We start from the raw sequence: 27,347 nt of genomic DNA on the forward strand, positions 1-27,347 counted from the left end.
TTACAGAGAAAAATGAAATTTATTTTTAAAACGTGGATTATCTGATTACAATGTGGAAGACAGCCTTTCTGTAATTCGGAGCTTTCTGGATAATGGGTTTCCGGATCCCATACCTATATTCAGATATCAGCCATGAAACTGGCAGATAAGGAAGCCAAGCTACACTATGGTTACATCTCCTTGAGAAATGACACTTTGTAAATAATACCAATCCTTTTACATTTGTGTCATTCCTTTTATAATGTCTCAATAACTTAAATACTAATATTATATATAAACTCTGCGCGGAGGTCTCTGGCTCTTAAACCGAAGGCTGGAGACCTGCCAAATTACTTGAACTTCCCGGCTGCATAACTCTGCACATATCAGCACCCATGCTTGGGTGAATAGTAAAGGGGAATTAGTGGACACTTTATTTTAAAACAAACCATTGAAAAAAAAAAATGTAAATCCAAAATAACTCCAGCAGGATATTTTATAGGCGTCGGTGACCGTGCTGAATGTGTCTGAGAATCTGACTTAAGGTTTTCATGTTTGTTGTACATCTTGGAGCATCAGTTGATATTACTATGCCTATTGTCAAGAGTAATACTTCCCCTTTACCTTGCTTTAGTTCTGATAGGTATTTCAGCCCATTCCAGGCCCATCAAATAGACAACCAGGAATTAGGTATTTCAACACAAGGCCATTGAAGAGACAAGAGCGCCCCTGTCAGAATAAAGGACACCAATAGAATCCAGAGAAAGGAAGGACTTCCAGACTGGACGATTTATCATAGGTTATTCTTTTCCTTCCTTTACTGTACTCTGCTGTTGCTGGAGGGAATCATTTGGACAAGTTACATGGCTTTTACTTTGATCTGCTTCATCTTCATTTGCTTCTTATCCATCTTCTTTTGCTCTCGACGCTGAACAGCTTCCTAAGGGGTAGCAAGAGAGTTTTATTTTTTTTAATAAAAGGGCTAAGACAGTTAAAGGGATTTTGTCAGGATTTTTATGGTGTCGTTTTTATTTCTTAATTAGACTGTTCACTCTACCATGTAAAATTTCATTCCCAACCCAACAAGTGTATATTTTTTAGGTTGTAATATTGGTGTGTAGGTGCATCTCAGGTCATTTTGCTTGGTCATGTGCTTTCAGAAAGAGCCAGTGCTACACTATGGAACTGCTTTCTGGCAGGCTGTTGTTTCTCCTACTCAATGGATATGAAGGAGTTGCAGTGGGACCTAGATTTTTACAATTGAGTGTTCTTATATCTACCAGGGAGCCGCTATCTGGTTACCTTCCCATTGTTCGTTTGTGAGGCTGCAGGGGGGAAAGGGAGGGGTTGATATCCCTCCAACTTGCAGTACAGCAGTAACATGACTGGGGTCACCTGGGAAACTGACAATTTGTGTAGCCCCATGTCAGATTTCAAAATTAAATATAAAATAAAATATATGTTTTCTCTTTTGAAAAAGTGAATTTCAGTGCAGAATTCTGCTGCAGCAGCACTATAAACGGATGCATTTTGAAGAAAAAAAAAAAATGTTTTTCTCTTATCTCTTTAACCAGATAACTGACAAAAGCTCCTTTATATTTTCTGGTATATCAAGAGACTATGGAACCATCAACATCGCTTAGTATTAGGAATGCACTGAATCCAGGATTCAGTTCGGGTTCCAGCCAGGATTCGGCCTTTTTCAGCAGGAATCAGATTCGGTCGAATCCTCCTGCCCGGCCAAACCTAATCCGGATCCTAATTTGCATATGCAAATTAGGGACGGGAGGGAAATCGCGTGACTTTTTGTCACAAAACAAGGAAGTAAAAAATGTTTCTCCCATCCCTCATTTGCATATGCAAATTAGGATGTGGTTCAGTATTCGGCCAAATCTTTGCAAAGGATTCGGGTGTTCGGCCGAATCCAAAATAGTGGATTCGGTGCATCCCTACTTAATATCCTGTAACTGTGGGGACATAAATAGGGTGTTACATCATTTTACAGAACAGCCCACTAAATACCAACAGTATACAAGAGTCACCATTAATACTGCATACCAGTACTTTTTAACCGGTTGTATACTGGTAGTGGCTGCACCCACTGGTTAAATGCGCTCACCTCTAGACGCCGTTGTTTGTCAGGATCCTCCTCATTCATGATGCGTTCTTTCTCTGCCCGCTTCTTCTCTTCACGGCGGGTCTGAGCGGCCTCCTGTCGTTGTACATGAGTGAGCTTCAGGAAGTTTTCTTCGACTCGGGCCCGATTCTTGTCAGCTTTTTGCTTCCCCTTTGAAAATCAAAACAGAAAGAAGATTGCAGGGACATGAGTAAGGAGAAAAACACATCACTGTGATCAGTTTATTGGAGGACTTGGATATAAGGTTTACATGTAATATCTACATGCTGCAGTGGTGTAGATTCTAAGATGAGACTATACGTTAGAATAGCCGGGATAAATCAAGACTAGACTGCCTCGGGTCTGATAGAAAAGAAGCAGAGACTTACACAACGACAAAAAAATTAAACAAAAACTCCCATCACCCCAGGCAAACTGGAGCAGTTTCTAAAGTGTGTGTACTAAAAGATGTACTCACCTCTCTGTTTAGACGGAATTTTCTAACTTTATCAATACTGTAAATCACCATATTCATCAGTGGTAGAAGGGCCTCCATATCTTTCACAGATGCATTTCCAGAACCAGGCACTGCAAGTGTAAAATTAGTTAGTAGGCTGTTATAAATGGCGATCCTTTTGTGGGATATCTATAAGGACTGCATTATCGCCTTAAAGGAGAAGGAAACCCCCTGGGCACAAAACCCCTCCCCTGTGTTGCCCCCCCTCCCCCTGGCCTACCTGTCCCCCTGGGCAAATGCCCCTAACTTGTTACTCACCCCTCTGCGCAGGTCCTGTCCACGGAGTTCACAGTGGCCATCTTCTCCCACGCGTGTCTTCTTCCTGCTTTGAACGGCGTCTTCTGGCGCATGCGCAGTAGGAACATTTACCGGTACGGATCTACTGCGCATGCGCCGAATGTCACAAAGTTTTCCAATTTCACTTCGTGACATTCGGCGCATGCGGGGAAGAAGACACGCGTGGGAGAAGATGGCGACTGTGAACTTCGTGGACAGGACCTGCGCAGAGGGGTGAGTAACAAGTTAGGGGCATTTGCCCAGGGGGACAGGTAGGCCAGGGGGGAGGGGGGGGCAACACAGGGGAGAGGGGGTTTGCGCCCAGGTGGTTTCCTTCTCCTTTAAGGTGGCCATAGATGCACAGATTATATTGTACAAACAAATTTTTGTATGATATTCGGTGCGTGTATGGTGGGAAAAGAGTTGACTGATATAGGCAGAAGACTTGGATATCTGTCAATCGGGCTGGACGGAAAATCTTGATCGGGTGCCTTTGAAGGAACCCAAACATCAGCCATTGTTAGTGCTGAATGGTCAGATACAGGTAGAATTCTATTGTTTCTATATATATATATCTGACCATTCAGCTCTACACGTGTGTATTGGAACGAACAATCTTTCTTGGAAGGATCTTTTCCCAGAAAGATCGTAATTGTTACGTCTATGGCCTCCTTTAGACTAAGGCTGCCCAACTGCAGGACGGATGTGGCCTCCATAGGATTTTTATGGTGTCCCTGGCATTTGAATTGCATACTGGTTCAATGTGCTCACTATTTAGGGGCAGACCCCTGACTAACAGAGAAAGTTGGATAGCATTGTTATAGATACGGTCTTCCACTATCCTTTCATTATAAAGAAAGTATCAAAGAATAGCGAACTGCAAAGTAAAGAACATTTCTACGCTGAATAAATCTACGGATTTGAGTGCTGGTCGCCATATTGCTGAGGCAAACCAAAAGACGCTCATGTTTACCTAAGCACAGACAAAAGAGATGGCAACCACATTTATGTTAATTAAAAGACATGTTGCTTTATACTCCATTTTACGATCTATCTGCATAATAAGAAATAAACCAACCCTTCATGCAAACTGAATATATTCCCACTAATCCTCTGAATTTACCGTTAAATGTAAACAGGAGAGTTTTCTTTGTCTCTGGGAGTTTGAGTGGCTGCCCTTCCCTGAAAAGCAGAGGAAATTATTAGCATGTTATGACTGGAAAATCATACTTTAAAGGGATTCTGTCACGATTTTTATGATGTCGTTTTTATTTCTAAATGACACTGTTTACCCTGCAAATAATTCACTCTACCATGTAAAATGACATTCCTGAACCAGCAAGTGTATTTAGTTGTAATATTGGTGTGTAGGTGCATCTCAGGTCATTTTGCCTGGTCATGTGATTTCAGAAAGAGCCAGCACTTTAGGATGGAACTGCTTTCTGGCAGGCTGTTGTTTCTCCTACTCAATGTAACTGAATGTGTCTCAGTGGGACCTGGATTTTACTATTGAGTGCTGTTCTTAGATCTACCAGGCAGCTGTTATCTTGTGTTAGGGAGCTGCTATCTGGTTACCGTCCCATTGTTCTGTTGTTAGGCTGCTGGGGGGGAGGGGAGGGAGGGGTGATATCACTCCAACTTGCAGTATAGCAGTAAAGAATGACTGAAGTTTCTCAGAGCACAAGTCACATGACTGGGGGCAGCTGGGAAACTGACAATATGTCAGATTTAAAAATTAAATATAAAAAAAATCTGTTTGCTCTTGGATTTCAGTGCAGAATTCTGCTGGAGCAGCACTATTAACGGATGTGATTTTTTTTAAAACACATTTTTTCCCATGGCAGTATCCCTTTAACATGCTTTGCAATAAAGATTGTATGGCGTTAAAGGATGAGTAAGCCTTTTATTGTAAAATCCCCTATGATTACTCTAAACATCCCCCAGAATAACATACCTTGCTCCACGCATTGAATCTTATTTGGTTTGTAATTACAAGCAGCTCAACTTCAGCTTATAGTCGCTTCCTTGTCTAGAGTGAAGCCCCCTAAGCTCTCCTTCTTTCTGACTATGAAGACCTCAGAGAGGTCCCTACTGGGCATGCTCACTGCCTCTGCTCCAATAGAATCAGGCATGCATAGCAGATACTGGGAAATGTCCAGTCTATTATAGCCCTAAGGGACATTTGTGATGCTAAGGCCCAGGGGATACTATCCAATAACTTGTTAAAATCAATAAAAATCTTTATTATAAAAAAAAAAAAAATATCCACTCTACATCACCCTAAAAAAAAGAAGTTCTTTACATGGCAGTATAAGAGAGATGGAGCGTGGGCAGAATATGAGGAGAAAATAAAAACAAGTGAAAACATAGACAATGCTATTGGTGGTACTTACTCTTGCATGATTTTTGGACCGGAAAACTGGTCAGAGAATTGGATGGACTCTATTTTATCGGAATAGAGCGTGAGATAGTGAACCATCTGTGTGAGACAGAAAAAAAGAATTGTTAGCAGGGAAGACAACTATAAGGAGAATGTTGATTTGTAGATGGGAAAGGAAGGTTGCCAATCCTCACCTTGGTGTCCATAATACCGTCTGTCACTTCCCCCATCTCAGACAGGGTGGCCATGGACTCAGGAAGACCCATCTTAGCAGCAGATTTAGGCTTGTCACTGCAGAATTCACTCTATATGAAAACAAAGGAGAGGGTTACAGTTTGCCCCCTGGGAAAGAACGACTTCAGAATTATTTGCCACATTAACACACCAAGTCCTGCATCTCCTTCTGCAACCTGATCAGCGTTTTCCGAGTTCCCACGGCAAAAACGTAGGTGTCCATGTCTTCTTCATTCATGGTCACTTTTACTTGCTGGGAGACAAAGTGCATATTATTGAAGCATATTATTGAAGCTACATGACGGTTATTTATTACTGTGGGGGCACAGTACTTACCACTTGATCACATACAGGGCGCATCATACGAGCCAATACATTAAGCAAATCCTGACGCTTAATAAACTAGAAGAAAAAGACAATCACGATTACACCCAGCAGACTCCCTACTGTTTCTAACAGACTGTTTTTGCTTCTCCGTGCTTACCTTGAGTTGAATCAGCATGCCTTCACAGCACAGCCGACCCGAACACCACAGATTATAGATGTGCTCGTTCTCCTGGTTCAGCTTTCCTGTGCTTACAGGATCCTTATTCGTTCCATCATCCCCTGTTGTCAAACGAGAACAATCAATCCCATTAACATCGAATAAAATCCTTCACTAGCCCACACTTTGTTGTTCCCTTAATATACTGTATTATAACGTAAACATTGTACCCTGCCGTAATATAAAGGGTATGTATGGAGAATACATTATTTTAGTGCATATCTATAACTTACCCACAAGAGAGAAGTTGCTTTCCAGGAGCTCCCTGTGAGAGTTGAACCAGGCGTGTGCTAGCCGGCTGTTTTTGTTTTTGCCGATGATGTAGTTCATGATGTAGGCCAACAGCCCAGTAACCATAAGAATTTCCATGTAATAGCTCTCCCAGCTGTTCTGTAGGTGAGCAGGAACCTGGCAGACACAACGCATGGGAATATGATCGAGGGCACAATGGTACTTATAAAGTACACTTCTCTATTAGTAGTAGTAAGTAATGCACAAAAGAAAGATACTCAAAATGCAAAGTAACAGTAATCGGAAGAACAGTAACTGGATATCAATGTCCAAAGTCCAATGGAGAGAGAGAGTTAAAACCTTAAAGGGATACAGTCATCGGAAAACATGTTTTTTTTCAAAACGCATCAGTTAATAGAGCTGCTCCAGCAGAATTCTGCACTGAAATCCATTTCTCAAAAGAGCAAAGAGATTTTTTTATATTCAATTTTGAAATCTGACATGGGGCTAGACATTTTGTCAATTTCCCAGCTGCCCCTGGTCATGTGACTTGTGCCTGCACGTTAGGAGAGAAATGCTTTCTGGCAGGCTGCTGTTTTTCCTTCTCAATGTAACTGAATGTGTCTCAGTGGGACATGGGTTTTTACTATTGAGTGTTGTTCTTAGATCTACCAGGCAGCTGTTATCTTGTGTTAGGGAGCTGCTATCTGGTTACCTTCCCATTGTTCTTTTGTTTGGCTGCTGGGGGGAAAGGGAGGGGGGTGATATCAGTCCAACTTGCAGCACAGCAGTAAAGAGTGATTGAAGTTTATCAGAGCACAAGTCACATGACTTGGGGCAGCTGGGAAATTGGCAAAACGTCTAGCCCCATGTCAGATTCAAAATTAAATATAAAAAAATCTGTTTGCTCTTTTGAGAAATGGATTTCAGTGCAGAATTCTGCTGGAGCAGCACTATTAACTGATTCATTTTGAAAAAAATGTTTTTCCCATGACAGTATCCCTTTAAAGGAACAGTTCTGTATAAAATACTGGGTAAATAGGTTGTGTCAAAATAAAAAATGTTCCTAATATAATTAGTCAATAATGTAATGTACAGAACAGAACCCAGCTTCCTGCTTTTCAGCTCAGTGACTATAAGGGGGGACATGGGACATAACAGTTCAGTGAGTTTGTAATTGATCCTCAGCATTCAGCTCAGATTCAAAATCAAACAGTTATGACCCATGTGGGCCCCCTCTCAAGTCACGGATTGGTTACTGCCTAGTAACCAATAAGAGAGCTGCAAAAGCAGGAAGTAGTGTTCTGGCTATTATGTTAGACACCAAGTCACTCCAGCCTTTATACATTACATTTTTGGCTAACTATATTGAAAACATTTTTTTATTTTGCACAGTCTATCTATTCACCCAGTTTTTATTTTTATACTGAACTGTTCCTTTAAAGGGGGACCCAAAGCTTTGTCATGTCTCACTGATACATTGTCTCTTTGCAACCGCTCTACCACTCCTATCACTTTTCGCAAACCTAATCTGCCAACTGAGCTGGGCAAATATGAAAACATCCTAAATAGAGCCTGTTATGTTATTATTATTATTATGCACAAATGGATCGCAGCAGGAGCTTATGCAGAGTTGTAAGAGGCCATAAAGCAGTCTTCTGACAAAATGCTGGAGTTAGCAGCCGATATAAACCTGTGTATGGTCAGCTGAAAACAGAGAAAACATACAGTGCACAATCCTCACCTTAAAGGCACTAATAAAAAGTGGAGCACCTTACAATATAATGTACTATTGTATCCTTTTGAGATGTCACCAGCAACAGAGGTAACTGGCCTGAACCAACCCACCCATACTGAGGCTTTTGGCATCACCCTGCGCCCCACTAGATCCCTGTATACAATGAGACAGATCACTTTAAGTTACATCTGAATATGTGAGGATGAAATCAGTGGAGCAAAACAAACAGATCTTACATCCACAATGGTAATTGGGTCTTTAATCTTGTTTGGAGTGCCAGTATCCATCCTGTCGTCATAATTCTCAAACTCTTCATCATCATACGGTTCAGCATCGGCGTCACCTTCCTATTGGTTATAACAATAGTTCGATTAGCGAAATTTACCCTTTGCTTTAAAAGGGTTGTTCACCTTCAAACACTTTTTTCAGTTCAGCTGGTTTCATATAGTTCACCAGAAATTAAGACTTTTCCCAATTTCTTTCTATTTGTGAGCTTTTTTTTCTAATATCGAAGTGTAAGGTTTCATTTTTCACCTTCAAAAGTAGCTCTGGGAGGGGGGGGTCGCCGACTCTTTAACTGTTCTAAATAGATACATTTAGTGAATATGTTTTGTAATCTTTGTCCCTGCTGAGCAGAATCCCCGGGTTTCATTAAAGGCAGTTGTTAGAATTGATAACTAGTTGCTGATAATCCACAGAGAAATATATCAACTAATTGTACCACCTAAATGGAGCAAATTGTAACAGTTCAGAGGCTCCTGGATCACTGAGCTGCCAGACTGAGACAACAGAGACACGAAAATTCAACTTTAAGCTTTCATTTTGGGTAAACGGTAAAAAATGAAAGATGGAAAGCAACTGAAAAATGTATTTGTTTATGGTGAACAATCTGAAAAAGTGTTTGGAAGATGAACAACCCCTTTAATTACTGTACACAGAATTCTGCTTATAGAAACAACATTCTCCATATAACAACGTAAACAACCTGTCCTTCTGTATCCTCCTCAAATTCCTCTTGTCCCTCCAGCTCTACCGTCGCCTCCTCATCGTCTTCATCATCATTTTCCTCCTCTTTCTCTGGCGTGTGCTGGCTCGGAGGGCGAGCGGTCGGCCCCTCGTCGGCGGCGTCTTCGAACTCTGCAAAGTCGTTGTCGTCGTACTCCGCTACATCATCGCTGTCGTCATCAAACTCCTGAAACTTGGCAAAAGCACCGGAGGCCAGGAGAAGGGAGAGGACCAGGAGACGGGTGAATATGATCATGGTGTGGCTGCAGCCTGCAGAGGAACGGATGTGAGAGGCATTGAGAGCATGTACATGGAGATGAACAAGAAAAACACAGAAGGTGATAAGAAATCTACTGCACGTATGAAGATTAAATCAACCCTCCTGTCTAAGCTCATTAGTAATAAATCACCACTAATCCTGCCTTCTGCACCATCTCTCACACACACACTGAGACCATACTGATTCTATAGCTTTCTCTGCATCATACAGAGAGGTTGGGGGACAAATACATAAGCAGAATAACTCATGCTCAAGGCAATAGACATCAATGAAGGTTAACTTCCCCTTTAAATCTTGTCTGCAAGCAAAGACATCCGCTGGAAAAAAAACAGAATGGACATTTCCCCTTTCATTAAACACAGTGTAAGGGCAGAGACAGACAAGAAGATTCTTCTTCGGGCGACTAATCTCCCCGAACTGCCTCCCCGCCAGCTAGAATCTAAATCATTGGTGGGGTGACAATCAGAGCACTTTGTTTTCCGAAGTCGCCCAAAGTTTCCTCGTTTGACAACTTCTGAAAACAAAGCGCTCCAAGTGCCAACCCGCCAGCAATTTAGATTTTAGCCGGCAGGAAGGCAGTTCGGGGAGATTAGTCGCCCGAAGAAGAGTCGATTTGTCGCCGGGCGGCAAATCTCCCCGAATCTCCACGTTTGTCTTTGCTCTTAAGGCAAAGCTTTTTACTGTACCCAATCATTCTCTGTGTATAAAGTATGAATGAGGGTCGGCCATACTACTTGAAGATACTCAGCTAATCTCCATTAGTTATGAAGATTAAATCAACCCTCCTGTCTAAGCTCATTAGTAATAAACCAGCTCTAATCCTGCCTTCTGCACCATCCCTTATACACACTGAGACCATACAGATTCTATAGCTTTCTCTGTATTATACACAGAGGCTGGGGGACAAATACATAAACAGAACAACTCATGCTCAAGCAGTATACATCAATGAAGGTTAACTGCCCCTTTAAAAATTGCCTGAAAGCTAAGACATCCACTGGAAATAACACAGAATGGACATTTCCCCCTTCAATAGACACAGTATAAAGGCAAAGCTTTTTACTGTACCCAATCATTCTGTGTATATGAAAGGCGGCCATACTGCTTGACGATACTCAACTTATCTCCATTAGTTATGAAGATTAAATCAACCCTCCTGTCTAAGCTCATTAGTAATAAATCACCACTAATCCTGCCTTCTGCACCATCTCTTACACACTGAGACCATACAGATTCTATAGCTTTCTCTACATCATACACAGAGGCTGGGAGACAAATACATAAACAGAATAACTCATGCTCAAGGCAATAGACATCAATGAAGGTTAACTTCCCCTTTAAATCTTGTCTGCAAGCAAAGACATCTGCTGGAAATAACACAGAATGGACATTTTTCCCTTCAATAGACACAGTATAAAGGGCAAAGCTGTTTACTGTACATAATCACTCACTGTGTATCAAGTATTAAGTATGAATGAGGGGCGGCCATACTGCTGGAGATACTCAACTAATCTCCATATAAAGCAAAAAGGATCAGCAGTGGCCAAAAAACGGGTGATATATATATATACATACAGAATTAATGTATTATCTTACAGCTTCTCTGATCTACCTTGATACATTAAAGGGGTGGTTCACCTTTAAAGTGATACTGACACTAAAAAATTATTATTCAAAATATTAATCTACATCAAAAGTTACCTATAGGTCACGTTGATTGTTTTTCACTTTTGTAAGTAATTGTCACTTGAAATTCCTAATTCTGACTGTTTTGTCGACCTGACTGTCCCTTCTCAACATGTCAGAGTTTCTAACGCTAACGGACTCGTGCTGCACAAATATGGCAGCCCCCTCATAGAGGAACATGGGGGATCAGATGGGTAAAGTAAAAGCATCTGCAAATGCCTTTTATGGCACAATTATAGCTAGCATGCGAAGACAATATTATGATAGATGTAAAAAAAGGTTACATTTCTGCTGTCTGTAGAAAATATAACAGAGACACACGATCAAATTCGGCGAAGACTTAGTCGCCTGTCGATAAATCGACTCTTCTTCGGAGCGACCCAAACTGCCTCCCGCCAGCTAGAATCTAAATCACCGGCGGGATGGCACTCGAAGTGCTTTGTTTTCTGAAGTCGCCCGAAGTTTGCTCGTGAAAACGAAGCGCAACGATTGCCATCCCGCCGGTGATTTAGATTCTAGCCCGGGGGAGACAGTTTGGGGAGATTAGTCGCCCCGAAAAAGAGATTTGTCCCCCCGATTCTGAGCGTGTGTCTCTGCCCTTAGTATGTTATAGAATGGCTCATTCTAAGCAACTTTTTGAATTATTTGCCTGCTTCTTCGGACACGCGCTCAGATTTGGGAGATTTCGTTGACTGGCGATAAATCTACTCTTCTTCGGGGCAACTAATCTCCCAGAACTGCCTCCCGCCGGCTACAATGTAAATCACAGACGGATTGGCAAGCGGTGCGATTCGTTTTCCCAATTTGCCTTACGAGGAAACTTCGAGCGACTTCGGAAAACAAAGCGCTCGGAGTGCCATCCCGCCTGCAATTTAGATTGTAGCCGGCGGGGAGGCAGTTTGAGGAGATTAGTCGCCCGAAGAAGAGGAGATTTGTCACTGGGCGACTAATCTCCCAGAATCTGAACGTGTGTCTCTGCCCTTGGTATGTTATAGAATGGCTGATTCTAAGCAACTTTTTGAATTAATTGCCTGCTTCTTCTGACTCTTTCCAGCTTTCAAATGGGGGTCACTGACCCCTTTTAAAAAACAAATGCTCTGTCAGGCTACAAATGTATTGTTATTGCTACTTTTTTATCACTCCTCTTTCTATCCAGGCCTCTCCTATGTATATTCCAGTCTCTTGTTCAAATCAATGCATGGTTACCGGGGGGATTTGGACCCTAGCAACCAGATTGCTGAATAAAAAGCAAAATAACTCAAAAACAACATAAAAAAATGAAAACCAATTGCAAATGATCTCATCATACTTAAAGTTAATTGAACATATTTACAATGGGGGGAGAGTCAACATTACAGAGAGAAGCAGGTGACACAGATACCCCACCCCCTCCTTAGCTTCATGGACTGGGGGCAGGGCCAGTTACAGTATCTATACTAATCTATACTATAGTCCCATTCTCTAATATGGTTGTGGTTTCAGGAGTAACAACCAGCAGTGCAGTGAATATAATCAGCCTGACAGATACTGTTTAGATAGAGAAGAAAGTTATTATTTTATGATGCTGGATTATTTTTGGGGGGTGGTGTTCCCCTTTAATTAAAAGGCAGGATGTTAAATGTTGCCAGTACCTAGTAGCACAGCACAGGAGGATTCTGGGAGTTGACGTCCACACAATATATAAATGACCGAGTGCCCTTATTCTAAACCCCGGCTTTTCCTATGATCTCACTCACCGTTCCGCTCACTCTCAGCTGCTTTTTGCCCCCGTCCTGCTGACTAGGCCTCGGTGCCGGATATGACGTCGGCTGACCTGGCTGCACCGGATGTTGCAATGAAGCGCAAAGCCCAGCTCCCAGACTGCTTCCGTGACAGACCGGAAGCGTTGCGGCCAACAGTGGAAGGGGTGTGTATTGGGTAAATAAAGACTCCACTTCTCGTCCAGGTACCGCTTATTGACAGATACAGGCATGTCTCATGTATTAGCACCCAGTGCACGTCTGTGGTTATTATGCTTTATTATCTGTATTCCCTGAGGCAACATGGCTTTATATACATCGCTTTATTACACACATTCTCCCTCTGACAGAAACAGGGGGGGCTTATTGTTGTTTTATATTCGTTTAAAGCGCTATCACTGCTGGTTCTGACTCCTGAAACAGGGCAGACAGCTGATTGGCAGAGGTAGAGGCAATTGCCTTGTGTGGGGCACATGTGTAATCTGATTGAGTCTAATTCCTAGACTGAATGCATGGGCTGTATCCTATCGGCTGTTGGAGTTGCCCAGCCCCCATTGGTTGGTAATATTGATGAAGTCTCATTGAAAATGACTCTATTACTAGAGTCAAATCCACTGTTTGGGATTCAGCCAAATCCCAGAATCCTTCATGAAAGATTCGGCTGAAGACCAACACCAAATCCTAAGGAAGGAAAAAAACATTTTTACTTCCTTGTTTTATGACAAAAAGTTACGCGATTTCCCTTCCCGCACCTAATTTGCATTTACAAATTAGGATTTGGTTTGGCCAGGCACAAGGATTCAAATTAAGGATGCGCTGAATCCAGGATTCAGTTCGGGATTCAGCCCTTTTCAGCAGGATTCGGATTCGGTGGAATCCTTCTGCTCAATCAAACAGAATCCTAATTTTCTTATATGGAGAGGAAAATCGCGTCACAAAACAAGGAAGTAAAAAAATGTTTTCCCTTCCCACCCCTATTTGCATATGCAAATACGTACAAATCTTTTGCAAAGGATTCGGGCGTTTGTTTGAATGCAAAATAAAGGATTCAGTGCATCCCTAATTCAAATCCTGCTGAAAAAGGCCAAATCCCCAACCGAGTCCTGGATTTGGTGCATCCCTATCAGTTCCAGCTAAGTGCAGCTGTTGATTCCCCTTCTCTATTGAGTATTCAAGTGCAAAGCTTTGGGGTTCCCTGGTTTTTGAATAGAGCACTGTTTTGTAAAGTCCAGGGGGGCACAACATTTTACCCTGGTGCAATAATAGTGACCTGTGTCAGGTGAGCATTAAAGGAGAATTAAACACTAAAAATGAATATGGCTAAAAATGCCATATTTTATATAGTGAACTTATTGCACCAGCCTAACGTTTCAGCTTGTCAATAGCAGCAATGATCCAGGACTTCATACTTATCTGTATTAATTAATAATCAGCCTTATATTGTGACATTTCTATTCTATGTGTACTGTATATTGTGAGTGGCTCCCTAAGCTCAGTAAGTGACAGCAGCACAGAGCATGTGCAGTGAATCAGCAGAAAAGAAGATGGGGAGCTACTGGGGTATCTTCGGAGACGCAGATCTTTACTGCTAAAGGGCTGTGGTTGCCTTGGGCTGGCACAGAAGCAAAAACATCATGTACAACATTTCTAGCTACTTCTTTAGTTAGGCTTTAGTTGTCCTTTAAGCATGTCGGTTGTGTGATGACGAGAGCAGCTAGGCAGGGTTTTCACATGAATGACTTGTCTCTTTGCCACACCCATACGTGTCTCTTATCTTTAGACTGTCCAGTTTATGGCCTTTGAACGTCCGGGCGGCGCTAAGAGGACCCCATGTCGTTTCTCGTAAGTAATCCTACCCTCGTAAATGAATCCTTTTCATGAAGCCACGGCCAGTTCTGATTTTATGAAACAGCGCTGATTAGCAGACCCAGAGGGCAACTGACTTCTGCAACACCGTTTCAAGAGTCAGAACCAGCTGCATTTTACAAACATCTTTAAGGAACAGTAACACCAAAAAAGTAATGGAAATATCATGATGTTGCCCTGCACTGGTAAAATTGGTGTGTTTGCTTCAGAAACACTACTATAGTTTATATAAACAAGCTGCTGTGTAGCAATGGCGGAAATTGAAAAAAGTCTATATGGCAGAGGTAAATAGTGGATAACAGATAACACCATTATGTTCTACAGAGCTTTTCTGTTGTATAACCTGAGCCTTTTCTCCTTTGAATGGCTGTCCCCATTGCTACACAGCAACTTATTTATATAAACAATAGTAGTGTGTCTGAGGCAAAAACAGCATTATATTGTTATTACAGTAGAACCCCCCATTTTACGGGGGACCGGGAAAAATCATGTAAAATCAGGGAAATGTGTTAAAGTAACTTTTTCTTCAAATACTGAAAGGATATAAGCACAGGAGTCTGTTTTACTTTGAGATACAATATGTAGTGTGTTAATTAAACATTGCAGGGTTAATGTTACACTATGGGAGGCATGTGCAAGACTCTCTGTCACATACACAACCTAAAGCAATAAGTGATTGGTGCAGGACTGTATAAGGATCAGTCTCATTGCAATTGACCATTTACAGGGAGACCCAAGGCAAAATATACATCTGATTAGTTTAAACCTCTTTATTTCACAAATAATAACATTCATAGAAGAAAAAAAGCCGTTTTTGGGAACATCAGGATAAGATTTTGATGTAAAATCCAGGAAAATAATACTTAAAATGCACCCATTGAAACGCTTTATAGATTGGTGGGACCACAAATGTAAAATGTGGGAAAGCTTAAAGTCAGGGTACTTAAAATCGAGGTTTAACTGTACTTTAATTTTTTAAAGTTACTGTTCCTTTAAACCCATTCTTGCCATGCCAAAGATCCCTGTTAGGACTTGCTCGATTACTGCAGCGATTCTCCTCTTTCCGCAGCGCTGGGTGTCGGACAGGATCCTGGTTGATGGTTTGAGAGAACTAGAGTTTTTCGGAGGTGAGCTGATCTTGTAACCTTTACTGTAACAAAGGGCTATTCATTCATTTTGGAGTGGGCCACGTCCTTGGTTGGTAACTTTAAAAACTATTTCCAAACTAGTCAGAATTTGTGAGGGGGGTGTGGATAGTACCGACTGAAGGATCACAAATACTCTAGCATTAAAAGCTTTGTTTCTTGAGAAAGGTTATCTTCATTTATTTATATAGTGACGCAGTGTTGTACTTTCGATAATGAACAGGGAACAAACCGTAAATAACAAACAAGGCTTTACAGAGTACAATAGGATTAGAGTGCTGCTCGCAAGAGTAGACAAACTAATGGTTTAAGGTACAAATGAGACGTAGGGATTTTAGAAACAAATTTATGATTTACAAGTGACTTCATTAAAGGGGTTGCTCACCTTTAAATTAACTTTTAGTATGACGTAGAGGGTGATATTCTGAGACAATTTGCAGTTGGTTTTCATTTTTTATTTTTTGAGTTGTTTAGGTTTTTATTCAGCAGCTCTCCAGATAACAATTTCAGCAATCTGGTTGCTGGGTTCCAAATTCCCCTAGCAACCATGCACTGATTCCAATAACAGACTGGATTATGAATAGAAGAGGGTTTGAATAGAAAGATGAGTGATACAAAGTAGCAATAACAATACATGTGTAGCCTTTCAGAGCATTTGTCTTTTAATGGGATCAGTGACCCACGTTTGAAAGATGGATAGAGTCAGAAACAGAAGGCAAAGAATTCAAAAACTATAAAAAAAAAAAAAATAATAATAATGAAGACCAATTGAAAAGTTGGTTAGAAATGGTCAGTCTATAACATACTAAAAGTTAAAGGGGTTTTTCACCTTCCAAACACTTTTTTTCAGTTCAATTGTTTTCAGATTGTTCCACAGAAATAAAGACTTTTTTTCAATTACTTTCCAGCTTTTATTTTTAACCGTTTTTTTAAATCTAATTTTAAAGTTTTTAATGTCCCTGTCTCTGGTGTTTGGGTCTGGCAGCTCAGTAATTCAGCTGCAGACTCTGAACTGTTACAATTTTGCAACATTTAGTTGATACACTTTTCAGCAGTACTTTAGTAATATCAGCAACTATTGTATCAAGTCTAACAGCTGCCTGTACTGAAACCCAGGGATTCTGCTCAACAGGGACAAAGATAACAGATGTATCTACTAAATGTATCAATTTAGAACATTTTACAGGGTCGGCGACCCCCCCTTCCCAGAGAAGCTTTAGAAGGTGAAAAAATTAATTCTATTAAACACATAGAAAATAGAAAGTTTCTGGTGAACTGTCTGAAACCAACTGAACTGGAAAAAGTGTTTGAAGGTGAACAACCCCATTAAGATACATTGAATATGCTTCCCTTTAGGGAGCGGCAAAAAGTTTGGAATGAAGGAGAAAGTCTGATCATTATTAAAGGAGAACTTGACAAAGACGTAGGCTAGAAATGCTAAATGCTATATTTTGGACTTTACCGACTGCAGCCTGTTAGTAGGGAAGTTCGGTGTCTCTGCTAAAGATGCCTCAGTAGCTCCCCATCATCTTTTCTGCTGATTCACAGCATATGCTGCTGTCACTCACCCATTCACAATACACTGTGTGTGTGTGTGTGTGTATAGATATAGATATAGATAGATATAGATAGATATATATATATATATATATATATATATATATATATATATACACACATACACACACAAACACATGGCAGCTCAGAAACCAGTGCATTCTGCAGTGAAATTTCATGATCTTAACTGCAGTTCAGTGCAAACTGAGCATGTGCAGTGCTAACGAAGATGCCTAACAAGGTCCAAGATGGGGAACTGCTGGGGCAACTTTGAAGGCCTGGATCATTACTGTTATAGGGTTGCTGAACCTTTGGGCTGGTACAGTGAGTTCAGTCTATACAATGCAGCATTTTTAGCTTTTTTGGGGCCTTGTCATGCCATTGTTATACAGTGAATTGCAAGCCTCCCAGACAACTAGTTTAGCTAATAATGGCCTGTGTTAAGTAAATATGTCGCATGAAGCTGAGCAGATACTCCTCTCCCTTCCTCCAGACTCGCATTTAAGGGACTCTCGAAGGAAAGTAAGTGGGACATTCTCTGTGTATGTGTTGCATGGAGGCCTCTTCATCACTGGTGGTTTTTTAGTGTGGAGTCGCGTCTCATCCCTTGCCTAGAACTGATTTAAGTCATGCACATGAAATGCTGCATGTTGTTTCTCATCTGCATTTGGAATTTCAGTTGGTACAGTCCTGATAGAAATGAATGTCCTCTCCTGTGAAGTGCAACACACAATAAAAAGAGAAAGGCACCCTTACATGTTTTGTCCAAGAAAAGCGGTTTGTAGCTTGAAACTGAATGTAGTTTGAGACCCCAGGGCAGAAAGGGAACCCAGCAGTGCAGATACTTATGGGCAGATTTATCAAGAGTGGAAGTGAAAATTTGAATTTCAAACATAAAAATTCTCATTTTTAAGTTTTTTTTGTATGTAATTCGACAGTTAAAATTGTATTTGAGTTTTTAAAAAACATTTATCATGTACTGACCCTTTAAGAATTCGACTATTCGCCACCTTAAATGTGCCGAATTGCTGTTTTAACCTATGGGGGACCTCCTGGAATCAGTTTGGAGTTGTTTTTTTTCGCAGAAACAATTCTAATTGAATGTGAATTTGATTCGAGTTTGCGGGTCGATCCCATTCACCCGTTTTTAAAAATTGGATTTTTTTTTAAAAACGGGGGCATGGAGACATATTGAAGAGAAACAGATGCTGAGAGAGGAATAGTGGAGATAAACTTGATTATTTCAGAAACAATTCAGAATTTTTAATTGATTGAATTCAGAAAGTTTCTTATTTCGGTATGAGGAAGCTTATAGTGACAATAGTTCCCCTTTAAACATTCACTATAGCTCATGTGCATCTATATAACGATGGCCGCTCCCTACTTTTTAAATATGGGATGGCAGGGATCAGACATTGGAGGCCACATGATAAGCTGCCAGTCTCTAAACATATTATTACAGTAGTTTCATTTCAGTCTCATGCTGTGGGTTTGACTCTCACCTCGGGGAGCCATGTTGAGCCGGGGGAAGGTGTGATCTTGTTGCACGCTCCCTTGTCTGTATTGATTCATATACATTAACATGAGTGAGTGGCATCTGCATGTGTCTCTGTGCCCTTTCAGCCCATGTAGAATCATGCCAATGCAACTGTTCTTCTGCTATATATTCTATCCCTACAAACCCACCTATTGCTTTTTAGTGTTGTATTTATCTGATTTATGTGACAGTCCATGTTTTGCTGTTTGTGAGATATGGACTGTATTTTGATTGTGTACAATACAGTCGAACCCCCATTTTACGTTTTCAGGGAACCAGGAAAAAACTATATAAAATCTGGGAAAGTGTGAAATCTGGGAAAGTGTGAAATCAGGGAAATGTGTTAAAGTAAATTTTCTTCAAGTACTGAAAGGATATAAGTAGTGATGGGCGAATTTATTTGCCAGGCGCGAATTTGCAGCAAATTTCTGTGTTTCGCCTCCAGCGAACAAATTTGCGAAATATTTGGACACCAGCAACAATTATTGACTTTAGTGGTCGTCAGAATTGTCGTCAGAGTCTGAATTGTCGCAGGCGTCAAAAATATTTGGACACTAGCGTCAAAATTTGCGTTTCTCTGCCTCATTCTGTCTCCCTTTGCCCCCCGCTCGGTTTTCACCCTCCTTGCGGATGTTAGACCAATGAAGCAGCGAGTGTTGAATCCGTAGCATCTGTTCATGGTCCCGGCGCTATGGGAATCTACACCCCGGACAGCAGTTGTTACGAACTGCTAACTTTGATAGGTGAGTGATAGAACAGACATGGTCCTGCAAAGATCACATTCAAATGTCAGTTGCTCTTTAATTCATGTACTTTTTATTTATTTATTTTTCCTTTTAGGGAGAGGATTTGATGACTTGATGACTGTAAATTTAGCTCGTTACAGACCGATTGGAGAATACGCTTGTATCAGGAGGGTGAATTTGGAGTTCTGCACCAATGACATGGTTAATTTTCTGCAGGTAAGACAGTAGTGATGTGCGGGTCTGGTTTTCCCTGACCCGCACCCTCCTCCTCCCCTCTATTTATAGGCCTGCCCTGCTGGTGACATCACAAAGGGGCATGACACTTCCTGCGTCCATTTTTATAGGCATGCGCTTGCCACGCCCCTTTGTAATGTCAATAGCAGGATTGCCAGGTTGGCGGTTTTCCAGGCAAATCTAATTACATTTAAAGCCCAGGCAGGTTCTGAAAGTACAAACTAGCCAAGGTACGGATTTGGCCTACTTTTTGGGCATTTGGCTGGTTTGTACTTTAGAAACTAGCAAGTTTTTTTCCTTGCCCTAATGTGCCAAGCCGGTGTCTCCTAATGCATGTTGGGTAATGTAGTTTTTGCCAACTGCCGAGTTCAACATAAGACTACAATACCCAGCATGCAGTGGGACTGACTTATAGAAGTCGGGAGTTACCAGATTTTGGGCTCTGTACCCCAGTCTCCCATCGCATTTTCCGGTGACTTTCCTCAATTTCTGACCATTTTGGGGCAAAAATCTTCTGGCCACTAAAATGTCTAGAGGTTGACCTGTTTTACCAATATTTATTGAAATTGTAAATGTATATGGGCCTTTTTGGGGCCCCTATACCTCCCCTCTGTAATTATGCCCCTGGTTACAGGCGAATCTGTCCCATTTTGCTTCATGGAAAAATTAGCGAAACAGTGAAAACTTGAAAAAGGCGTATTTTCACATATATTTTTTTTATACTGTTTTTCACTGCACATATTGTGCTATTTTTTAACTATTTTTGAAGTGCCTCTTGGCTAGTTTTGGGCTGGTTTTGAAAATTAGACCCGGCTGAAGAGCTCAACCCGAACCCACCCACAACCTGCAAAGGAAGTGAGGAGGTTGACCCAAACCCGTGGGTCCCGCACATCACTATAAGACAGAGTTGACTTGGCTAGCTGGAATGTAGATCATACAGTGATGAGGAATAGTAGGAAACAAACTATTGCCTTAACAACTGCATTACATTGGCACATTACTTTGAGGGTTTACTGGTGTATTTATTTAGACCTTTCTGATAAAGCTTACTTAGTTTTAACCTTTCCTTCATCTTTAATAGATTATTTTTGATTCTAGACTGAGCTCCATGTCTCCAAGTTGTTCAACCACCCCAATATCCTTCCCTACAGAGCCACATTTATAGCTGACAATGAGCTTTGGGTGGTAACTCCCTTTATGGCTTATGGTAAGTAGCATCAGAAAGTAGCTCCTTGTTTCCCTGTCCTGGTGGATGTCGGCAATGTATTGTTTTTATCTCAGCACTGGCCCAGCTGGGTCGACAACACATGATGAGGAGCTGCACACATATATTAAAGGGATCCTGTCATCCGAAAACATGTTTTTTTCAAAACGTATCAGTTAATAGTGCTACTCCAGCAGAATTCTGCACTGAAATCCACTTCTCAAAAGAGCAAACAGATTTTTTTTATATTCAATTTTGAAATCTGACATGGGGCTAGACATTTTGTCAATTTCCCAGATGCCCCTGGTCATGTGACTTGTGCCTGCACCTTAGGAGAGAAATGCTTTCTGGCAGGCTGCTGTTTTTCCTTCTCAATGTAACTGAATGTGTCTCAGTGAGACATGGGTTTTTACTATTGAGTGTTGTTCTTAGATCTACCAGGCAGCTGTTATCTTGTGTTAGGGAGCTGCTATCTGGTTACCTTCCCATTGTTCTTTTGTTTGGCTGCTGGGGGGGAAAGGGAGGGGGTGATATCACTCCAACTTGCAGTACAGCAGTAAAGAGTGATTGAAGTTTATCAGAGCACAAGTCAAATGACTTGGGGCAGCTGGGAAATTGACAATATGTCTAGCCCCATGTCAGATTTCAAAATTGAATATAAAAAAAATTTTTTTTCCCCCATGACAGTATCCCTATAAGAGCTGCTCATATATTAAATGGCACAGAAACGCAAGGGCCATCATTATTTTGAGGTGGGACATGTGTAATTATTTGCTTATAAAGGCTATAAATTCATAGCATATACATATAGATTTACATTTATAGGAGGGTGAGTAGACCATTCTCTATAACATTTATCAGAAAACTACTATACAGAACATTTAGATTATGTGCCATTATGTAATCCTTTGCATAAATCTGTTTTATAAGAACAGTTGTTAAGGAGAGTTAATTGTGGGCAATTCTTCCCTATCAGAACCTGGTAAAGTTTCACTGCTGGACTTCGAGAAACCGGATAATTTGGCAGTAACATCTGTCCATCTCTCTCTCCCTGCAGGTTCAGCCAAAGATCTTATCTGTACTCACTTTACAGATGGGTTGAGTGAGCTGGCAATCGCATACATCCTTCTAGGAGTGCTAAAAGCTTTGGATTATATCCATCACATGGGATACGTTCATAGGTAAAACACATAGGGAACAGGACTCCTTTGGGGTCTTTAAATGTAACTTATGGTGGCCATACACGGGCAGATAAAGCTGCCGATATCGGTCGTTTGGACCAATTTGACAGCTTATCTGCCCTTGTATGGGGCTTCCGACGGGTCTTCCCGATCGATATCTGGCCACGATATCGATTGGGAAGGTTTGATTTTTAACCGACCCGTCGGAGCCCCTTGGCGCATCGTAATTCGATCATACGGCCTTACGTTCTAATTACCCCCGATATAGCCATGCCGTTAGTGGCATATCAGGGAAAGATCCACTCGTTTGGCGATGTTGCCAAACGAGCGGATCTTTGAGTCTATGGCCAGCTTAACACTCACCCTGGCTAATCTGTGCTCCACAGAGACTCTAAAAATAACTGTAATTATCTGTTTCACTAACATGATGAGCTTTCATAGAACATTCTTGTGCTGGGACTGCATATTTATACCAGAACCAGCATCTTATAAATATATATATTTCTAAACTGCATAAGCTGTATAAATAAACTCCTCCTTCTCCCCATCTGCAGCTTTTGTGAGATATGGAGCAGTTATTATACACAGGGATTCTCAATGGGCTGGTAAATGGGAAACTTTGAGTTTCTGTTTAGTGCAAGAAATAAAAGCCATAGAGATTTCTTTATTAAAACAGTAGGCAAAAAGTATGTTCAGCACATGCCCTATTCATTAAAGTCATGCTAAACAAGGTAGATACATTTGGGGAGTTAGAACTGAGCCATTACCTGCCTTTTATAATGGGTTACCTCATTTATCCCTATCCATTTAATGCTCAAGTCCTGATCATAAGGATGGACCTGAGTTTTACAGCCTCTTATTGTGCTTTGGGCAGCAATGATCTCTTTTAAAAGGAATTAGTTTGTATATCTCCATTCTTCTTTTTTTTCCCATTCATTGTCCCTAGGAGTGTGAAGGCAAGTCACATTCTTATCTCTCTGGATGGCAAGGTCTACCTCTCTGGCCTGCGCAGCATCCACAGTATGATAAATCATGGGCAGCGTCTTAAGGTGATACACGACTTTCCCAAGCACAGTGCCAGGGTCCTTCCCTGGCTGAGCCCGGAGGTCCTGCAGCAGGTAGGAAAACATCATCTCACATGTAGGAGCATTTAAAGACCCAGCAATGGCAGGACTTGGAAATGCCCAGTAACATGACACGCAATGTGAATTTTTCTCCTGAAGCATAAGCCAGTGTCTTCTCTTTTGTTCTGTTGTAGAACCTACAGGGGTATGACGCCAAATCTGATATCTACAGTGTGGGAATCACAGCATGTGAGCTTGCTAATGGCCACGTACCGTTTAAGGACATGCCAGCCACACAGGTGAGGCCACAGATTAAATAACTACCAAAAAATTGATTATTATAGAATAGATAAGTATCACAATTAATGGCTTCACTTCCATTCCCGTTAACCAAATATTTCAATCACAAATCCTACTCAGATGCTACTGGAAAAGTTGAATGGCACAGTCCCCTGCCTGCTGGACACAGCCACCATTCCAGCCTCGGAGCTGACTATGAAAACATCCCGTTCAGGAGCAGACTCTGGTATTGGAGAGGGAACGTCTAGTCGTCCTTCCAACGGGGAACCATCTATGCATCCTTATAACCGCAGCTTTTCCCCTCAATTCCACAACTTGGTGGAGCAGTGTCTACAGAGAAACTCTGAGCTGAGGTGAGAGCTTAGCATTCTACTTCTTTTACTTCCATGGGGTTCATTCAGTCCCCCATTAATTCCCACAGATCCTTTCATCTTTCACCTGCTGTCCTTGAATAGCAAGTGTATAGAATATCCCATACATGAGTCTAAACCAGTGGTTTCATCTATTTTGTTTTTCTGTAGGCCGAGTGCAGGCACCCTCCTCAATCATTCCTTCTTCAAACAGGTAAGAGTTGTCAGTAGGTTTTTTTTTTTTCAACTACCAAGTTGTGGGGGTCCATTGACTTTTGGGGCACAAAACAGGGTTTTATAATTCTGTTTGTTCCACCAAAGATATGGAATTCCTGTTGGCTTTCCTCTTGTGCTTTATAACTACATATGCAATCATTGCTGTATCTCTATAAGTGTATAGCTTCCACATGTATTAGCTGTTAGGGCATCCATGTATTTATAGATAGGTAGATTGATATAGATAGATTGATATAGAGATAGATAGACTGATAGAGATAGCTAGAGAGAGAGATATATTGAGATAGATATAGATTTATATACATAGCTATAGATAGATTGATATAGATAGAGATAGATTGATATAGATAGATATAAATAGCGATAGATAGATGAAGGGAGGGTGTTCCCCCACCCCCGAAACGTTTATGTGTTTGGTGGCATAATAAAAGGGGTCCACTCCCCGACTGCATAAACTCGAGTGTGTGCGGATCCGTTTACTATACGCCTGGTTCAGCTTTCAACATTAGTCTTTGCTAAGCAGCCATTATCGCTGATTATCTTGCCCTTAGCCCTCATGTTCTGTTATAATCTCTGTTCTGTTATAATCTCTATAAACCTCTATAGTAGGGGCAAACTCTTAGGTTTATGGAGAAAGATAGAGTATTTATTGTTTTGCTGCTGTGATTTTTTTTATATATGTCTTTATCTGAAAGATACCTTTTCCCTATTACCTGCAGATAAAACGCAGAGCATCAGACGCCCTCCCAGAACTGCTTTGTCCTGTGTCGCCAATCACCAGCTTTGAATCAACTCTGAACTCCCAGTCAGTTCTAGAAGCGGCGTCTGGTTTGGAGCAACTAGCTATAGAGGACTGGGACTTCTAGGGGCAAAAAAGGAGAAATTCAGAACCTGTTCATGTTTACACTGCACGCATCCCAAACGTTTCATTGGGAATGGGTGCAAGAGGGTTAACCCTTTCACTTACACTGCTTAGGAGTTTGTACACCTCCATCGGCTATGGTGAAAACTCTTTAAGCCTCAGCACTAGAACTCTCTCACTTTTTTTTTTGTACATTTCTGTCCCGTTGCCTGTGCTTGATGACCGGTGTATTTAATCCCCCTGTTTTTGTATGCCGACAGAGTGTGTTAAAGAGCAACTCCGCCCTGAGCAAGATTTGTTTTTGTTTCCATTTATTTTGTGGAATCTGAACAATTGTGTCAGAACCTCTCATTAAGCTGGGTCTGTGTTAATAATTAGGCAATTAATTTGCAACCGCGGTCGCTGCTGGGCTCGTTGGTTTTGGAAATCTAGAATGGAAATTAACAGCAGGACCTGCAGCATGTTTCTCTCCAGCCGATCCTAAACTGGGAGCAGGGTCAGAAGTAAAGGGCAATGCAGTTAGGCCACCAGCTAAATATATTTTCACACCAGTGGGGCCTAAGGCAAAAAGACTGTCTCTGCCCTAAGCCTGGTTCTGATTGGAAGCTGCAGTTTTGTGGATTAAAGAGAAGTTACCCCTCATTTATCATATTCCTGAGGTCTCTGGGTGGAGCAGACCAGCCAAGTGCCTGGCTTTTAAACCAGTGACAGTTACCGTATGTTTTCTTCAGGCCCACCTGTGTAAGTTTGGAATTGACCATACACGTTTGGATAAACCTTGTGTTTTAATATAACTGATTTCCATTCATGTTTGAACTGGCATGTGATGTTCACATTGCACGGAAATAAGACACTTTATAGAGCTGCGTTGCCCTTTTGTCTTTCTTTTGATCCAATGTGAGTTTCCCAAAAGATCCTTCTAGAACACCTTCTTCCATTGAACTTTATGCAGTGCACCTCCTGCCCCTTAATATTGATAAGCTGTGTCACTATCCAGTGATGCCATGTGTGAATAGAGTAGGTTGAACTAACATTGTAGGCGCACGGGGCAGGCTTGGTTGCATTAACTCAAATCCCAGGGCTGGAGGTGGCCTACATCTGAACCCATGATCGGAAGGGTTTCGGTGATGAGCCTGAGTTATGTATACCCAATGGAAGAAGAAGGCATTTGTTCCTGTCTCATATAAATCTCCCCGCCCTCCAGAATTGGCAACAGCACTGGCATGTTGGTCTTATGTTTATAAGCTGGAGATACTCTGTTACACGCATTTTGTTGCCAAAGGAATAAATTTTAAATATTTCACTACGTCGGTATCGTATCTTGTGTATTCTGACTATGAAGATTTTCATTCATCCAGGTCATGGTTTATCTAATATAAGTAATTATAAAACAATATCTTGTGTATTCATGCCATCCGGGAAAGCTGGCACGATGCTAATATTTTCGTTTTATTTTTGCAGAACTGAGTTATCCGTAGCAGAGCTGCTGTCACTGGGCAAGAGGCAGGAGTGCAGTCGGGGGGGGGGGCCCTGTTAAAAAGAGGTGGTCCCAAATTACAGCTGTAAAATAGGCAGTAAAACCAAAAAAAAGTGTTTTAAAGTAATTAAAATATTATGTACTGTTGCCCTACACTGGTAAAACTGATGTGTTTGCTTCAGAAACACTACTATTATTCATATAAACAAGCTGCTGTGTAGCAATGGCAGAAATTGAAAAAAGACACTATAAACTATAGTAGTACTTATCTGTTATCTACTGTGTATCCTGTGCTTGAATGGCTGCCCCCATGGCTACACAGCAGCTTGTTTATATAAACTATAGTAGTACTTATCTGTTATCTACTGTGTATCCTGTGCTTGAATGGCTGCCCTCATGGCTACACAGCAGCTTGTTTATATAAACTATAGTAGTACTTATCTGTTATCTACTGTGTATCCTGTGCTTGAATGGCTGCCCCCATGGCTACACAGCAGCTTATTTATATGAACTATAGTAGTACTTAGCTGTTATCTACTGTGTATCCTGTGCTTGAATGGCTGCCCCCATGGCTACACAGCAGCTTGTTTATATAAACTATAGTAGTACTTATCTGTTATCTACTGTGTATCCTGTGCTTGAATGGCTGCCCCCATGGCTACACAGCAGCTGGTTTATATAAACTATAGTAGTACTTATCTGTTATCTACTGTGTATCCTGTGCTTGAATGGCTGCCCCCATGGATACACAGCAGCTTGTTTATATAAACTATAGTAGTACTTCGCTGTTATCTACTGTGTATCCTGTGCTTGAATGGCTGCCCCCATTGCTACACAGCAGCTTATTTATATGAACTATAGT

At 41.3% G+C, this 27,347-nt stretch overlaps 2 protein-coding genes across 8 annotated transcripts; one reads left to right on the forward strand and one right to left on the reverse strand.

Annotated features, from left to right (window-relative positions):
• Window positions 1-12,860, reverse strand: ccdc47.L (coiled-coil domain containing 47 L homeolog). The gene is made up of 13 exons (XM_018234856.2): window positions 12,723-12,860; window positions 9,001-9,290; window positions 8,252-8,362; window positions 6,280-6,454; window positions 5,987-6,108; window positions 5,839-5,904; window positions 5,654-5,755; window positions 5,463-5,573; window positions 5,282-5,367; window positions 4,012-4,070; window positions 2,574-2,683; window positions 2,099-2,266; window positions 1-919 (listed from the first exon to the last, which is right to left on the reverse strand). Exons 2-13 carry the CDS (start codon window positions 9,274-9,276, stop codon window positions 839-841), a joined length of 1,467 nt encoding a protein of 488 aa, XP_018090345.1. The 5' UTR covers window positions 9,277-9,290; window positions 12,723-12,860; the 3' UTR covers window positions 1-838.
• strada.L (STE20-related kinase adaptor alpha L homeolog) lies at window positions 12,787-26,314 on the forward strand. Of its 7 annotated transcripts, none has more exons than XM_018234859.2 (13): window positions 12,787-12,892; window positions 14,506-14,567; window positions 15,661-15,718; window positions 17,787-17,815; window positions 19,468-19,573; window positions 19,671-19,792; window positions 20,909-21,017; window positions 22,072-22,195; window positions 23,142-23,313; window positions 23,454-23,558; window positions 23,680-23,912; window positions 24,081-24,123; window positions 24,866-26,314. In XM_018234859.2, the coding sequence occupies exons 2-13, from the start codon at window positions 14,556-14,558 to the stop codon at window positions 25,010-25,012; spliced, it is 1,260 nt and encodes a 419-aa protein (XP_018090348.1). In that variant the 5' UTR covers window positions 12,787-12,892; window positions 14,506-14,555; the 3' UTR covers window positions 25,013-26,314. The 7 variants fall into 7 exon arrangements, with proteins under 7 accessions (XP_018090348.1, XP_041433181.1, XP_018090346.1 ...); XM_041577247.1 differs by having other exon boundaries at window positions 12,799-12,931; window positions 15,610-15,718; XM_018234857.2 differs by having other exon boundaries at window positions 12,799-12,931.
• The last annotated feature ends 1,033 nt before the right edge of the window (window positions 26,315-27,347 follow it).

The sequence above is a fragment of the Xenopus laevis genome, chromosome 9_10L (assembly GCF_017654675.1).
Source record: "Xenopus laevis strain J_2021 chromosome 9_10L, Xenopus_laevis_v10.1, whole genome shotgun sequence".
Lineage (NCBI taxonomy): Eukaryota > Metazoa > Chordata > Amphibia > Anura > Pipidae > Xenopus > Xenopus laevis.

What these genes read in the sequence shown, in the direction of transcription:
- ccdc47.L (XM_018234856.2), bottom strand. Translation starts at nt 9,276, where the DNA reads ATGATCATATTCACCCGTCTCCTGGTCCTCTCCCTTCTCCTGGCCTCC. An exon ending in AGGAGGATACAGAAGGACAG is followed by an intron (nt 8,363 to 9,000) that starts GTTGTTTACGTT and finishes TATAACCAATAG; the next exon opens with GAAGGTGACGCCGATGCTGA. An exon ending in ACGGTATTATGGACACCAAG is followed by an intron (nt 5,368 to 5,462) that starts GTGAGGATTGGC and finishes TGTCTCACACAG; the next exon opens with ATGGTTCACTATCTCACGCT.
- strada.L (XM_041577247.1), top strand. An exon ending in AGAACTAGAGTTTTTCGGAG is followed by an intron (nt 15,719 to 17,786) that starts GTGAGCTGATCT and finishes CCCTTCCTCCAG; the next exon opens with ACTCGCATTTAAGGGACTCT. An exon ending in CGAACTGCTAACTTTGATAG is followed by an intron (nt 19,574 to 19,670) that starts GTGAGTGATAGA and finishes TTTTCCTTTTAG; the next exon opens with GGAGAGGATTTGATGACTTG.